General features: G+C 54.8%; 2 protein-coding genes across 5 annotated transcripts; one reads left to right on the plus strand and one right to left on the minus strand.

Moving 5' to 3' along the window:
* Nucleotides 1-36: 36 nt before the first annotated feature.
* On the minus strand, nucleotides 37-6,253 carry dclre1a (DNA cross-link repair 1A (PSO2 homolog, S. cerevisiae)). Of its 2 annotated transcripts, none has more exons than XM_048987645.1 (9): nucleotides 5,626-6,251; nucleotides 4,020-5,288; nucleotides 3,469-3,602; nucleotides 3,212-3,330; nucleotides 1,569-1,712; nucleotides 1,305-1,450; nucleotides 1,066-1,220; nucleotides 702-843; nucleotides 37-570 (listed from the first exon to the last, which is right to left on the minus strand). In XM_048987645.1, the coding sequence occupies exons 1-9, from the start codon at nucleotides 5,873-5,875 to the stop codon at nucleotides 386-388; spliced, it is 2,544 nt and encodes an 847-aa protein (XP_048843602.1). In that variant the 5' UTR covers nucleotides 5,876-6,251; the 3' UTR covers nucleotides 37-385. The 2 variants fall into 2 exon arrangements, with proteins under 2 accessions (XP_048843602.1, XP_048843604.1); XM_048987647.1 differs by having other exon boundaries at nucleotides 417-570; nucleotides 707-843; nucleotides 5,626-6,253.
* A 109-nt stretch (nucleotides 6,254-6,362) lies between these two features.
* nhlrc2 (NHL repeat containing 2) lies at nucleotides 6,363-15,112 on the plus strand. Of its 3 annotated transcripts, none has more exons than XM_048987651.1 (11): nucleotides 6,363-6,672; nucleotides 7,326-7,478; nucleotides 10,843-11,301; nucleotides 11,392-11,513; nucleotides 11,801-11,930; nucleotides 12,182-12,275; nucleotides 12,367-12,598; nucleotides 13,131-13,253; nucleotides 13,410-13,616; nucleotides 13,670-13,913; nucleotides 14,025-15,112. In XM_048987651.1, exons 1-11 carry the CDS (start codon nucleotides 6,507-6,509, stop codon nucleotides 14,276-14,278), a joined length of 2,184 nt encoding a protein of 727 aa, XP_048843608.1. In that variant the 5' UTR covers nucleotides 6,363-6,506; the 3' UTR covers nucleotides 14,279-15,112. The 3 variants fall into 3 exon arrangements, with proteins under 3 accessions (XP_048843608.1, XP_048843609.1, XP_048843610.1); XM_048987652.1 differs by having other exon boundaries at nucleotides 13,700-13,913; XM_048987653.1 differs by lacking the exon at nucleotides 6,363-6,672 and adding an exon at nucleotides 6,772-6,906.
* Nucleotides 15,113-15,586: the final 474 nt, after the last annotated feature.

Here is a 15,586-nt window from a genome sequence, read left to right on the forward strand (position 1 = left end):
TTTCAAGTAAGCTCCCCCCACACACACACACAGAGCAGCAAGCAGGAAATTTATTGTGTTTAGTGTTCCAGGAGTTAGACAGTTTACACAGTAAAAGGACATACAAAACCCATTTACTTTAATTGAAATTTCATCTTTAAAACAGTGGTGATTCCGGCAGCATCAGACTTCTTGCACAATTAGAAACGATTTAAAAACAGACAGCAGACCGAGTTCCCTGCCAATTCAGGCATTCAGCGGCTCTCCTCAAGGGGGCCTCGCGTCACACACCACTTCACTAGCACTACATGGGAGTCATTACCTGATGAACCCCCCCCTTCGCTTCAGTTCCACCCACATCAGCACTGACCTGTTTCTGGATTAACCCCACCCACTCAGCCAGCATTCAGAGAGTTCCAGACCTGCTCCCACCCACCACAAGCTCCGCCATCCAGTCATTAAACATCAGCTCCATGGGCTTGCGGCTTGCCCAGCTGCCTGCGTTCACAGTGGGGATGATCTTCTTTGGCTTCAGCCACTGGATGAAGCGCTTCAGCTCCACATAGCTGCTGTGCTCACTGTAGGGGATTTCTGGGAGGGGAGACCATGGAGGACAAAAGGCTCACAGATCTGAGACTATTCATGCACAATTCGAGATACAGAGCCATAGAGTAGCACTTTAAAACGCAGATACTCTTAAAAATGGTCCATTGCACACCCACCATACATGGTAATGTTGTCCTTGACCAGGGGCTGGATGTCTTCCAAACCTGCAGCCTGGCTTGAGAAGGTCCAGCCTGTGGGCTTGAAGGCCAGGACTTTATTATAGGTACCAGAGAACCTCCTGAGGTGAGTCTGCAGCCCCTGGAAACAGCGGAGAAGTCAGGACAGCACCTGACCGAAACCTGGGCGATGGGCCACAAGCCCACTAAGCAGAGAGTGGTGACCCCCATCAGTGTCCTTTACTGCAACTTGGATGGCAACAGAGCTAGTCAATACACACACAGTATACAAATGACGGCACTTCCACCTTCCACGTGGGTGGTGGAACAGGCCACAGGGACGTGTGAGGGCGACAGGACAGACCTTGATGTTGACCTGTCTCATGGGCAATACATGAACTCGGGCAGAGCGCCATTCCGTGGTCACGAGCTGGGAGGCCTGCTCCTGCTCTAGGCAGCTCATGGTGAGGTACTTGTCCCGAGACATGGCAACCTTACAGCCGAGCACCTCTGCCAGTGCTGTGGAAGAACACACATACATAAGCGAGGGCCCCCTTTGGCTGGGTGCCACAAGGCCCCCCCCACCAAGGCTACAGCACTCACCAAGGAATACCTTCTCCTTACCCACAGTATAGGCACCACACACGACCAGCGTGCAGGGATGCAGGGTCACCTGCTCAAAGGCCACATTGACAGCAAATGTGATGACCTCCTGTTGGGGAGGGAAGGCATACTCTGGACTGCAGTACCTGTACGGGATAAAAGAAAAACCTCACTGGGACTTAAACACATTACTCATTGTCTCTGGGTGTTCGGATCACAGGACACTGTAGGTACAGACCACAGCACTCATGCAGACTCACTCACGTGGTGTCCAGATATACGGTCTGCACCCTGCAGCCTTGCAGCTCTGGGTAGCGCTCCATAGACGGGTTGGCCCGGAAGTCACCCGTGTGCAGGATGGTCTGTCCGTCGGCCAGCAGGAACAGGAGCATGGCTGCACCTGGACAGCTAAGAGGCGTGACCGCGGTCACCACACCGTTCCACAGAGGCGTGACCGCGGTCGCCACACCGTTCCACAGAGGCGTGACCGCGGTCGCCACACCGTTCCACAGAGGCGTCACCGCGATCGCCACACCGTTCCACAGAGGCGTCACCGCGGTCGCCACACCGTTCCACAGAGGCGTGACCGCGGTCACCACACCGTTCCACAGAGGCGTGACCGCGGTCACCACACCGTTCCATAGAAGCTTCACCGCGGTCACCACACCGTTCCATAGAGGCGTCACCGCGGTCACCACACCGTTCCACAGAGGCGTGACCGCGGTCACCACACCGTTCCACAGAGGCGTGACCGCGGTCACCACACCGTTCCACAGAGGCGTGACCGCGGTCACCACACCGTTCCACAGAAGCGTCATCGCGGTCACCACACCGTTCCACAGAAGCGTCACCGCGGTCACCACACCGTTCCATAGAAGCGTGACCGTAGTCGCCGCACTGCGAGACAAAGCAGCTCCAAAGATGAAGCGTAACCCTGGTCACCATGCCTACAGCTCAAGTCAGCCGTAAACCGAGATCTTGGTGATCAGTACTAAAGCTCAGAGAGAAACTATGCGAAATTACAAGTACTAGCATTTAATCCTTGTCAAGTTACAAATCTGGGAGTCACCTTTGACTCAGATCTCAATTTTGAGCCTCACATTAGAAACATACCTAAGAGTGCATTCTATCATCCATTTTGCTCAAGCCAACAGACACACTAGCATCCTTTGACTACCTGTAATGCTCTACGTTCCGATATCCCTAAGAATACATCTCAACTACAATTACTTCAAGTCAACCACACGTGTGCTAGGCCCAGAAAGAGTCTCTGCACTTGCTTCCTGACTGCTTCAGAATTGATCAAGATTCTTCTCTTGGTTTACAAAGCTCTTACTGGTCTTGGACCTACCTATTCATCAGATTTGCATTTATCCTATGAACCCTGGAAATCTCAGGTCATCAGATAGCAGCCTTTTATTTATTCCTATAGCCCAAACAAAAACCCTCAGGTCCAGGTCTGTGGCACAGCCTTCCGTAAGACCTGAAGCCAGCAGAGAATGTTCATGCTTAAGAAGGAACTTAAGACCTCTTTTTAATCTGGCTTTTACTTGAGTTTTATCGATTTTTGTCTTTGTGTTACTCCATTTAATTACTTGGTATATGGGTGGGCGTGGAGGGCATATTGTTCTCTATATGTAAAGCACTTTGTGTTACATTGTGTTTGTATGAAAAGTGCTATTAAAAAGAAATCGAAATGATCCATACTCTAAGAGGAAGGAACTCCAAGATGAAAGCCCATGAGTGAGTGGGACGCAGGGTTGTGAATCTGTACAGCAGAGCAGGTTGAGAACAGCATGAGAATTAAGCAAGTAGGTAACTGGGATTGCCGACAACCAATTCAGAAGGTCCAAGCATAGCGGAATGGAGTATCTATGCACACAGAGACTGTAGTGAGCAATACTCACTGATTGGCATCCAGCAGCAGCACCCGCACACCCTCCACAGAGACCTCAGTGTTCATTGGGAGAATATGAATGTACTGGTCATCTATCCGCAGCTTGGTCTTCACCAGGTTACCGGTGATCTGGTGTGTGACAGACAGCAGTGACACTCTCACCTGTAGGAGTGCTGAGCGATGACCAGACAACATGCAACACCACAAGCAAGTGGACAGTCAACTCAGATCTCCATGTGCCTCAGCAGGAACTGGGTCATTGCCTACCTTATTGCAGTAGATAGGCAGCCTGGAGTCCTTTGAGAGTCCGCCGTAGTGGTCAGAGTGAAAGTGGGAAAGGAAGTAGCAGGTGATGCCGTCGATCAGCCCGTACTGGAAGGCATCTACTACAAAGCCAGTGCCTACCCCCCAAAGACAAACACACCATTAGAATGATTTTAATCTTATTAAACTCAATCCATCCTCCCCCCAAATAAGTCAGTTTGCATAAACATAAGCAACATGGGGCCAGAACACCAACAAGTTTCAGGCAACCATTTTCTAAGGTTTCCATTTACCCCATAGATTGGAAGTGACTGTCTGATCGAGCTAGTGCTAACACCTTAGCTGCTCCAGTCACCAAGACATGAGCCTCGATATTGTGGAATTACACGCTCTGGATCATCTGGTTCCCATCTTGGACTCAGATGATGCAAATCTACCGGGGAAGAGGCAATGCACAGCAGGGACCACACCTCCAATAGCACAGCCCAGGGGCCCTCTGCCATGCTGAGAGGCTACAGCGAGTGCTAATCAGGAAACACACACACAGACCCAACCTGGGATCTTCTTGTAGAAAGGGCAGCGTTTCACCCGCTCTCTGCCACCCTCGCTGGCTCTTCCTCGAGCCCACGTCTTCCTCCAGGGTCTCCGGGTTCTGTCGGCCGTTGCCGTCGGTGCAGTAACACCCTCAGCTGCCTGGGCTGCTGCATCCGGATCACCCAGAGAATGGGAGGCTTTCCTCTTCCTTCTGCCCCCAGCACACCGTCCTCCTGCCAGTACTGGGGTCTCCTGCTGAATGTTCTCTACAGCTGGGGTAACCTCAGGCTGAGCCTTGGGTTCTTCCTTCTTCAGAGGCTTCAAGCCGAAGAAGACACCGATGTCCGTCTGCTTGAGTGTGGAGGAGGCTGGTTTTACCTGGGCCTTTCTTGGGGCCATATCACCTATACGGTTCAGTCCCTGGGGGAGCTCAGGTGCTTCTTCACCACCGTTGTCCTGCCTGCTCCACTCAGCTCTACTCAACAAATGGTCCCGCAGGTTTTCCAACACCAGGCTTTGAGGAGAGCACCAATCAGGGTCCTCAGATTCCATGCCTTCCTCCTTTAAATTTAGAACATGAACATTGGACTCATCTGAACCCCCGGCATCTGTCGCACCAGCAGGCAAGTAATTAGCAGGTGTTAATGAGTTAACGAGCCATCCCTGGTCCTGCAGGTCAGTCTCTGCTAACACTTTGTGGTCCTGCTCCTGCTGGGGCAGCAGCTCAGCAAGGCAGTTATCATCACTGTCATGCTGCATCAGGGAATCCTTCTTCTCATCCTTGATTCCTGTCATATCACTGCTGAACAGCACTTTCCTGGAGGACACCGCCTCGACCTCCGTGGGCAAAGAGGAGATGGGGGAGTAGGAGATGTCATCGCTGCCACTGGAATGGTGGGCTGAAGCAGATTCTAATGACGAAGGTGTGACCACCAGAGCATCACACCCCTTACTGGCTTTAGGAGTAGGGGTATCTCCGCCCCGGCGGGAGGCTGTCTTCCCACCCCTGACAGACGGGGACCAGCCCTTCTTTTTTTGGATGTCCTTTACAGTGGGGGACCGAAGGCACATCAGGGCGTTGGGGGAGGCATGAGCTACTGGCAGGTCTGGCCTGGACTGCTTACTGGGGGAGGGGGTCGGACTGGAGGTGCTGGGCACATCCTCCAGGAGCCCCCCCAGGCTGGCCACGCCCTCATCACCAGCTGCGCGGCAGTGGGCCAGCTGTGAGTGCCTGTACTTCCTGTAGTGGCTCGGAATGGTGGAGGAACAGTGGAGGCCATCGAGACATTCTGTGTGTTCAGGTGGGGTAGGGAGAGGAAAGATAAGAGAAGGTTTTGAGCAATGAGAATGATTAATGAAGTCAGCTCTCACCACAGGTCCCACTAAGTGTCTGCTTTAATATATAATTTGGTCATCGGTGATCATTGTTAACACACCACAGCACACAGTGCACAACAACGAAATGTGTGCTCTGCATTTAACTCCTATAGCAGGGGGCAGCTAATTCAGTGCTCTAACCATTAGGCCACCATTGCCCGTAGACTTAAGGCTAAGCATAGCCCGTCATCCAACATCCAGCCTTAGTTACACATCGGCCAAGTGTGTCACTGATGATAAACCCCTCACCGTCCTTCGGGCCGCTGTCTTCCAGGCACTCGGAGACATGCCACTGAGGAGACTGGCCCAACAGGATGCGAAAAGGCATCTGGCAGCTCGGGCAGACGGCAGCAGGCGACGCCGCGCCGCACGAAGCGCGGCCTCGGGCCGCCCCCCTGGCCGGCGCGCAGTGACTGGAGGCCGGCCGCTTCTTCGGCCTCCTGGTTTTGCGGAGAGGTTTGTATTCCCAAATGTCATTTTCAGAGTCGCTCTCGGGCATGTCAGCCACCAAAAAAAAAAATCACAGCACTTAAACGTTTGTGTCGTAAATCCCTTTACGTTACATGCACACATCTGGAAACATCTGGAAACGAATCTCCACCGCGATGGGTGCGCACGCAAGCAGCCGCGTGCCAAATGACAGCGAACAGCTGCAGTTTACAGATTAGCGTTAGCAGCTCGGCCAGCCGCAGCTACAGGCTTCATACTTCCCTGAAAAGAGTCATTCTTTCAAAGATATTCATATATGCTGTGTCAAGAAAACTTTGAAATAGAAAGTTGCGGTCACACACGATCATAGGCAAACAAGCTCCAATGTTTATTCTGTGAACTAGCTTCCGCGCACCGATTTGAGAGCTGATAGACTTACCGCCAAACCCGCTAATATTCTATCGCCGAAACGGCGATGGCCGATTCCACACATCACTACCGATTACATTTACACAGAAGACCCTAATAGAGGAAAATGACATGGTACGAGGCCTTAAATTATGTACTTAAATTATTTACATTACTTCCTTAAATCGTTTAACATTAAAGCCATAACAATCGAAGTTTCAAGTCCCGGTGACGAATCTTCCGTGACCGGACGAAACTCTCTTTTTACCACGCTTCGCACTGCTGTCTGAAAGATGGCGACTCACAGTACCATTGCAGACCTGCTGCCGGTCCAAAGCCAGTTGGACTACGCCCTGGAGGATGCCATATCGCCAGAAGAACAAATGGAGCTTGTGCTTCAGTATTTGAAGAAAATCGACGATAGGGGAAAGGATCTGAAAATCCCCGACTTTGAAGAAGGCGAGTGAAGTGAGGCGGGGCCGGGCTGCGCAGGAAGCGGCACCAACCTGTTGTTGCTTCACTGCTTCAGAGTAAAGGCTGAACATTCCGCGCAGTTACTGGTGCCTTTCCAGCGCTTCTCATGAGTGAAGGGCTCGTAACAGACTATTACCAGGCGGAAAGTCTAAATCGAACGGGGGCGATGTCTTGGGTCGCAGCTTTTACATGTCACAAGCTAACAGTGTTTACAAATAGGTAACTAGATGTGGATGTCCGTGTTGCGCTTCAGCTCGATAGTCAGAGGTGGGTAATTCAGATTCAGAGAGTTAACGTACAGAAAGAGTCAGAATCACAGAGTATAACACTGGTTGGTTGGTCGGTCTGCATTTTTACTCTCTGGACGTGAATTGCCTACCTCTGCTGATAGTGCTGTACAGTGTATGGTCATTGCACGTTGTTTGTGTGCTTGGTGAGCTAGACTGGATACTATCACCTGTATCTCCCCTGTATCATCTCTTTTGTTGTTTATTAAAGGTCCATACAGCATAGGTGCTGGATCCCTGTTGTCCATTAGTTCTTATATTGCACTTGTCTTGCACTGTCTTGTCGTTTATTGCACTCGTTTGTCTTTCCAAACAATGAAGCCATCTCCGAATCTGCTGCTTCTGTTGCAGGCCTGGAGTGGCTGAACACAAAGGGTGCTCTCTCCCTGGCCACAGACCTTGTTGGGAAAGTGGTGGTGCTCGATTTCTTCACCTTCTGCTGCATCAACTGCATGCATCTGCTGCCAGACCTGCAGGAGCTGGAGCGGCGCCACCCTGTGGAAGGTGTGAAGGTCGCTGTGGGTCCCGGACGGATCACTGGCACACACCATCTCTGAGATGCTGCTTTTGTGAATGGGAGGGGAGAGGTGGCTCCTGGGGCTGCCTTCAGTCTGCATGGTCCGTTTCAGGCTTCCTTCCTGCCACTGTGAGACAGGCCGTCACTGCTCTGCAGGCCTGCTCCCATCAGAGCCACATATGGCTCTCAGGGCCGTCACTGCTCTGCAGGCCTGCTCTCATTAGAGCCACATATGGCTCTCAGGGTGACACCCCCCCCCCCTTCATTACATTCTCATATCCATGCATGGGGATAAGTATCTGTGTCACTGAGGATCTGAGTAAATATAACGATGTTAACAGGGGTTTCTGTTAGTTTTGCGGCTGTTAGTTTGGTTGCTGTTGGGTTAATTTGCCCCCCATCACCCACTGGGGGGGGAGGGGGGGTGCACTGAGTGGCCTGATAAGCCGTGTGGCTGACAGTCCCCAGTTGCGGGGGTTATCGAGGTTTGTCCCATGATGCTTTTAGTCTGCGTTAATGTGTTCAGCTCCTGTGAGACTCTGGACCCCCACAGGGTGCCTTTATTTCCATGAGGACAAAGTGGGGGGGCTTAAAATAGGCTCCGGTGCCTTAATTTAGCACGTCCCTGCTGATACTATCTCTGCTGCGCAGCGTCCTCTGCCTGCCGGCCATTCAACAACATTATCAGGGCCGCGCCCTCGCTCTTAACCCCTGGCAGTGCTCTTGGTGCATTCCGCCAGGTATTCAGCATGGAGGTTTGGGACAGGCTATCCTTGCCCCTGTGGTGGGACAGGGGTGCGCTGTTGCTGTTGCGCTTATGTCTTTGTGGTCACTTGATCGTTTACGGACCATGGGTCAGTGTGACACGTCCTGTCGGCTGGGATGCTGTGGCATCGGGATGGTGCTGGACTGTTTGGTACCTTTGTCTGCCGTTCGGAAAGTATGAACAAGACCAGCAGCCTGGGGATTCTGCTTCTCTATCATTCTCTGGTTATTTAACCCACTCTTTTGTACACTGTTTTGCTATATAATTACACGTTTGTCTGGTATTCATTTGATGCTCTCTCAATTGAACCAGCTTATTAAGTATATCAGAATTTTGTGATTGTAGTTAGAAAGAGCAGCAGTACAACACAACTTATACAGACAGATAATTTATTAATTCTGAAGGAAATTTGGTGTGTGTGTGTCATGGCCTGGGAAGTTTACCATGTGCCTTCTTGGAATAACATAAACCTTTCAGTTGTTGAGTGGCTTTTGTTGCATGCTGAGATCCCTTAGGTAAGTTAGGTAGAGCTTTTCTAACTAAAACCCCGATCAGATAGACCCCATGTATCTCCTTCATCACATCAGCCACTGAGCTGTGTCCTGTCTGCCTGTGTCCTGTCTGCCTGTGTCCTGTCTGCCTGTGTCCTGTCTGCCTGTGTCCTGTCTGCCTGTGTCCTGTCTGCCTGTGTCCTGTCTGCCTGTGTCCTGTCTGCCCGTGTCCTGTCTGCCCGTGTCCTGTCTGCCTGTGTCCTGTCTGCCTGTGTCCTGTCTGCCTGTGTCCTGTCTGCCTGTGTCCTGTCTGCCCGTGTCCTGTCTGCCCGTGTCCTGTCTGCCCGTGTCCTGTCTGCCCGTGTCCTGTCTGCCCGTGTCCTGTCTGCCCGTGTCCTGTCTGCCCGTGTCCTGTCTGCCCGTGTCCTGTCTGCCCGTGTCCTGTCTGCCTGTGTCCTGTCTGCCTGTGTCCTGTCTGCCTGTGTCCTGTCTGCCCGTGTCCTGTCTGCCTGTGTCCTGTCTGCCCGTGTCCTGTCTGCCCGTGTCCTGTCTGCCTGTGTCCTGTCTGCCTGTGTCCTGTCTGCCCGTGTCCTGTCTGCCCGTGTCCTGTCTGCCCGTGTCCTGTCTGCCCGTGTCCTGTCTGCCCGTGTCCTGTCTGCCTGTGTCCTGTCTGCCCGTGTCCTGTCTGCCCGTGTCCTGTCTGCCCGTGTCCTGTCTGCCCGTGTCCTGTCTGCCCGTGTCCTGTCTGCCTGTGTCCTGTCTGCCTGTGTCCTGTCTGCCTGTGTCCTGTCTGCCCGTGTCCTGTCTGCCTGTGTCCTGTCTGCCCGTGTCCTGTCTGCCCGTGTCCTGTCTGCCTGTGTCCTGTCTGCCTGTGTCCTGTCTGCCTGTGTCCTGTCTGCCTGTGTCCTGTCTGCCCGTGTCCTGTCTGCCTGTGTCCTGTCTGCCTGTGTCCTGTCTGCCTGTGTCCTGTCTGCCCGTGTCCTGTCTGCCCGTGTCCTGTCTGCCCGTGTCCTGTCTGCCTGTGTCCTGTCTGCCTGTGTCCTGTCTGCCTGTGTCCTGTCTGCCCGTGTCCTGTCTGCCCGTGTCCTGTCTGCCCGTGTCCTGTCTGCCCGTGTCCTGTCTGCCCGTGTCCTGTCTGCCTGTGTCCTGTCTGCCGTCACACAGTGTGACCCACTCTGCCTGAAATGTGAGTTTGGGCCTCACTAAGTATCCAGCCGCACCTTTTATTTTTGGAACTTAATCTCCGGTCCCATCCCCCCCCCCATGCAATTTTGAGCTTAAGTTCCGATGTTGCATTCTAGGTTCTTCCACAAAATCCCAGTGAGGTTTAGGTCTAGATCAGGCTGGTTCAGACTGGTTCAGCTAAGTCACCGCGGCTTTCTGGCATTTCAGCTTGTCTTGCTGCTGCTCTTTAACCTGGGGGGTGGAGAGGCCCAGACCTCCCTGCATCCTCTAGGTCTCTGTGTGACTTTCTGGATGATTTCCGCCGCCTGAAGGTGATGGCTGACGGAAAGCACAAATCGGTTTACACTGATAAAAACCTCAGGGAGATCTTTAAATGGAGCAATGTGCCGAGGGCTTGGTGAGGGCCAACGCCATTTGGGGGGCACGGCAGCTGCGTGAGCACCCCCTGGCCCGCCCGCCCTGCCCACCACAGCGCAGCCTGACCCGCTTCCGATTTGCCAGGCGTATAAAAGAGGAAATGAGGCCAGCTGAAGTACGTCAGTGATGCCCCAGGTGGGCCAGCGTCCCGCTCCTGTGCCGCCGTGCTGCGTCGGCGCTCTGCTCTCCTCCAGCTAACATCACTGTCTCCTTGTGAAACTGCCCTGCCGGCCTGAGCTCCTCCTCAGTGCTAATTGGTTATTTAGGTTGTCCATGTGACCTAGGGAGGTGGGGCGTGTGTGGGTCCCCTGAGGACCCCTGGTTTGACGGTGACTGAGCCGGCTGTCTGTCTGCCTGCTGCGTGAAGGTGCACAGGACCCTCATGCCTTGCTTAACGCCCCTCCCCCCCAACCCACATGCGGCCCGGTCCTGGAAGCCTCGTTTTGGACTGTCCCTTGTCCTGACCCTTGTCCCCCCTCCCCTCCCCTGCAGACGGCCTGCTGGTGGTGGGTGTCCACTCGGCGAAGTTCCCACATGAGCGAGAAGCGGCCAGCGTGCGGAGCGCTGTGCTGCGACATGCTATTGGCCATCCTGTAGTGAACGACGGCCATGCCTGCCTTTGGCAGGCCCTTGAGGTGTCCTGCTGGCCCACCCTGGTGCTGCTTGGCCCACGAGGAAACCTGCTCTTCTCCCTGGTGGGCGAGGGACACCGCGACCGCCTCTTCCTGTTCACCCAGGCCTCCCTGCGACACTATGGCCAAGCCGGGCAGCTGCGGCCTGGCGCTGCCCTGCTAGAGAAACTGTGCCGGGACACAGTGCCCCCCTCTGCTCTGGCCTTCCCAGGGAAGGTGGCGATGGACCGTGAGGGGCAGCGGCTGGTCGTGGCGGACACCGGCCACCACAGGATCCTTGTTCTCTCCAGCCGAGGACACGTGCTTCACTCCGTGGGGGGTAAGGTGTCTCCAGTTCTGCCAGAGTAAATATGCGTGCATGCTTCACCTGGGCTGTAGTCTGTTTGAGTGCTCAGGTGTTTCTGTGCAGGGCCAGTGAGCGGGTGGAGAGACGGGAATGTGGCGGAGGCCTTGTTCAGCTCCCCCCAGGGCGTCGCCTTTAAGGGAGATGTGGTTTTCGTCGCTGACACTGAGAATCACCTCATCAGAAAGGTATAGATCACGATATAGATCATAGATCACAGTGCAGGCAGGCAGACCCTGCAGGGGTGCAGATATGGGCCAGTTCCCAATTGACCAGGGGCATTGACAGAATTCAGGCACCCCCCCAGCTCTAACTGTGTTCCTGACCACCCTTGAGCAAGTTACTGATTCACCATTAAAATCATCATTAATAAACCGTACCTCAGCAGCATGCAGGTCCCTGTAGTGAAGAGATGATTATGATGTGCGTGTCTGTGCCGTCAGTTGTTCTGCTTTAAGTCCTGCCCCCCGTCCAGATCGATCTCCTGGAGGGGAAGGTTAGCACTCTGGCTGGTGTGGGGGTGCAGGGCACAGACAAGGAGGGGGGGGGCTTTGGCCCCCTGCAACCTATCAGCTCGCCTTGGGACCTGGCCCTGGGCACTGCTGGTAAGTACTGCTCGTGAGCTGTAGTACATTGGCCTGTGCTGTATGTGGGTCTGCCGCTCCGCCTGTGCCGCCTGCCTGTGGGTCTGCCGCTCCGCCTGTGCCGCCTGCCTGTGGGTCTGCCGCTCCGCCTGTGCCGCCTGCCTGTGGGTCTGCCGCTCCGCCTGTGCCGCCTGCCTGTGGGTCTGCCGCTCCGCCTGTGCCGCGCTCCAGCCTCCTTTAATGACCCTGTGTATGTGTGTTCCTGCTTCCAGGTGGCCCGGAAGATGGCGTCCTCTGGATCGCAATGGCCGGCACCCACCAGCTGTGGGCGCTGTTCCTGGAGGATGGGAAGCTGCCTAAAGGCAGGTGTGTGCTGGCAAGCAGGCCAAGCATGTCAGTAGGGCCCGGCTTGGTGCATTTTGGGGCCCTGAGCTGCTCCCTCTGATTCCGTTTCCAGGGAATGCCCCAAGGGCACGTGCATGCGGTTTGCCGGCAGTGGCAGCGAGGAGAACCGCAACAACGCCTACCCCCACAAGGCGGGCTTCGCACAGCCCTCGGGCCTGGCTGCTGAGCCAGACGCGCCCTGGGCCTGCCTGTTCATAGCCGACAGCGAGAGCAGCACCGTCCGCACCGTGTCCACTGTGGACGGGGCCGTCAGGAACCTGGTCGGAGGAGAGAGGGACCCGCTGGTGAGGCTGGGGAGCTGATTGTCTTTGGTTTGACGGGTGGGTATGTCCAGCGGCTCCGGTCGCAGGAGAATGGGGTTCATCACCAGCTATTTTGAAGACCATGTCGTATCTATTAGATTTTGTGTCAAATGGTACATCTTTTAAAAGAGGAGATATCTTAGATGAGAGAAAAAGACGTCAGAGGTTGTACTTTGTGCACTTTAGAGTCCAACACATTTATTAAACATAAGGATATGCCGCACTTATATTGATTACTAAGTTTTGGGTGTCATTAAATGCCTCATTAATATCTTAGCCACCCTACTAATCTGCTTAACAAATTGCGGGCGTAAATAAATGTCCGTATAACACCGAAAAGCTGGCGCCTGGCAAATGTTTCACCTGTCATCTGAAGCCCTGGTGATTCCTGCACATGCGTGACGCGATATCGATGTGATACCGGCCAGCCCTACCCCAAGGCGGTATGCGAGTCGTGTGGGTGACACACGTGGGTCCACAGCTTCACCCGGCTCCTCCGATTTTGTCCTGCCAGAATCTCTTCGCTTTCGGAGACGTGGATGGCGCTGGGGTTAGCGCCAAGCTGCAGCACCCGCTGGCCGTGGCCTGGAGCCGTCAGAAGCAGCTGCTGTACGTCGCCGACTCCTACAACCACAAGGTATGTGGGACCAGTCTGAGCCAGTCTGAGGTACCGGTGCAGCCCACAGGCCGCCCTGGCCTTCACCTCGGTGTATCGGCCTTCCGCTTTCGGTCAGGATGACAAGCGATGTCTGTAGAGCCACCATGGCACATGTCCGTCCACGTTTGTGTACAGATCAAGGTGGTGGACCCAGGGACCAAACAGTGCAGGGTGCTGGCCGGCAGCGGGGAGGCGGCAGGTGCCCTGGGGCCCTTCAGCGTGGCTGGCTTCAGTGAGCCGGGGGGGCTGTGTGTGGGGGCCGACGATGAGGTGCTCTACGTGGCCGACACTAACAACCACCAGATCAAGGTCCTGCACCTGGAGAGTGGCATGGTGTCACTGGTGAGGCTTGGGGAGGGACTTCTGGCTGATGGTGGGCTGGGACTGTGTCACAGCTCTCTCTCTCGCTCCCTCCCTCCCTCCAGCTGCCCGTCTCTGTGGAGCAGGACGTCACGGATACCATAGCCCCCACCGCCCCCAGGAAGGCCCCCCCGCTGCCCAGATCTGCCCCCAAAGTGGAGATGTCCCCACTGATTGCGCCTCCTGGAATAAGGATAAAACTGCGGCTGCAGCTCTCGCTGCCAGCCGGGTCCAGTCTGACCCCGGAGGCCCCCAGCTTCTGGGCCCTGTCTGCAGACGGTGAGCCGCTCATCACCCCCGCCCCCAACCCAAACCCCATTTCCATAGCACTCCAGAGCTGTTGCGGTGTGGCGTTGTCTCCTATTGAGGTATCCATTCTGCCCCCTACAGGGGAGGAGTGGCTCCTGCAAGACCAGCATGTGAGCGGGGACATCACAGACATGTCTGAGCTGCCGTCTGTCACGGTGCTCGTCCCGGCGACGGCTCCGCAGGCCACGCCCACTCTGGTGCTGGACGTGTGGCTGTGTTTCTGTGGTGTGGGGGGCACGTGCATGATGAGAGCGGTGTCCTTCCGGCAGCCGCTGAGCGTTGCCGGTGAACCGTGCGACGCCACCGTGGAGGTTACGCTGCCCCACGCCTTCTGAAGGCCTCGGGTTTCCATTTCCTCACTCCTACGCTCATCCTTTTCTGCCGCCTCCGGCTACAGGGGTCTCCTCGGCGCCCCCTAACCCGGCGGCAGCACAATCAAGTGCCTGTTGGGGACCTGGTCCCTCCCAAAGCAGTGCTGCAGCTGGTGGTGTTTGCTCACGAGATTTAAATTCTCCGCAGAGCTCTGGCACTGCCCTGCCAGGCCGAGTGGAGCTTAACATCTCCTTTAGAGGAGCACTTATGCACTTATGATGTCGATTTTAACTTGTGTTTACTGTTTATGTCTAAATAACTGATGACTAAATGCTTTATTGGGACATAATAACATAAATATTGAGTTAGAGTATAGCTGTCCTGCTATCTGACCTCTTTGAGCGCCGCCCTGCTGGCCAATTTGGATAGCTGCGCTCGCCTCATTCTGCCACACCCATGTCCTCTGTGTTGCTCAGTGATATGCGTCTAAAATCCAAGTGAATCCCAGGATGCCACATGGGGCCAATTCCCCAGAGCTGCCCCACCCCCGCGTTGCCATGACTAAGTCTCTGGGTGCCTCAAAGACAAGGATGGTTCTGGGGGGTGCAGGCCTGCTCTGGTGCCACTGTGGTGTGGACCCTGTCGGGCCTGGTCCTGGCAGGGCTCCGCACCCTCTGCCTGCTGGTTTCGGCCAGTTCCCACAGGAGTTCCTTCCTGCGAATAAAAGGCAGGTGTGGTACAGGCTGCCCATGTCACTGTCAACAGCAAAGAGAGAAGCGGGACCCCGTCGGCTGACAGGCTTCACACATGTGACCGTTTGTCAGAATATGAATATTGTAATAAAACATTTGGTCAGAGTCAGTTTCAGCTTCTTCACTTAAAGCTTCTCAGGTCCTATGTGTCACTATGAGGTCTGGTTGGCGAAGTGGGACTCTGTGCCTGACGGTGTGGGGGGGGGGGTACGACACTGCATGGGATGTGTGGGTAATATACGGTGTGGGGGGGGGTACGACGGTGCATGGGATGTGTGGGTAATATACGGTGTGGGGGGGGGTACGACGGTGCATGGGATGTGTGGGTAATATACGGTGTGGGGGGGGGTACGACGGTGCATGGGATGTGTGGGTAATATACGGTGTGGGGGGGGGTACGACGGTGCATGGGATGTGTGGGTAATATACGGTGTGGGGGGGGGTACGACGGTGCATGGGATGTGTGGGTAATATACGGTGTGATGGAGCTGCCGGTGTCATGATGCACGGCCCTCTATGGAAAGGCGCTATATAATATAATCAGATGGAAGCATGTGCTGCGCTTGAGCAGGTCTGTGG

The sequence above is a fragment of the Brienomyrus brachyistius genome, chromosome 20 (assembly GCF_023856365.1).
Source record: "Brienomyrus brachyistius isolate T26 chromosome 20, BBRACH_0.4, whole genome shotgun sequence".
NCBI lineage: Eukaryota > Metazoa > Chordata > Actinopteri > Osteoglossiformes > Mormyridae > Brienomyrus > Brienomyrus brachyistius.

What these genes read in the sequence shown, in the direction of transcription:
- dclre1a (XM_048987645.1), bottom strand. Translation starts at nt 5,875, where the DNA reads ATGCCCGAGAGCGACTCTGAAAATGACATTTGGGAATACAAACCTCTC. An exon ending in TGAGACAGGTCAACATCAAG is followed by an intron (nt 844 to 1,065) that starts GTCTGTCCTGTC and finishes CGCTGTTTCCAG; the next exon opens with GGGCTGCAGACTCACCTCAG. An exon ending in GGACAACATTACCATGTATG is followed by an intron (nt 571 to 701) that starts GTGGGTGTGCAA and finishes CTCCCCTCCCAG; the next exon opens with AAATCCCCTACAGTGAGCAC.
- nhlrc2 (XM_048987651.1), top strand. Translation starts at nt 6,507, where the DNA reads ATGGCGACTCACAGTACCATTGCAGACCTGCTGCCGGTCCAAAGCCAG. An exon ending in CCTGGCCCTGGGCACTGCTG is followed by an intron (nt 11,931 to 12,181) that starts GTAAGTACTGCT and finishes TCCTGCTTCCAG; the next exon opens with GTGGCCCGGAAGATGGCGTC. An exon ending in GAGGAGAGAGGGACCCGCTG is followed by an intron (nt 12,599 to 13,130) that starts GTGAGGCTGGGG and finishes TTGTCCTGCCAG; the next exon opens with AATCTCTTCGCTTTCGGAGA.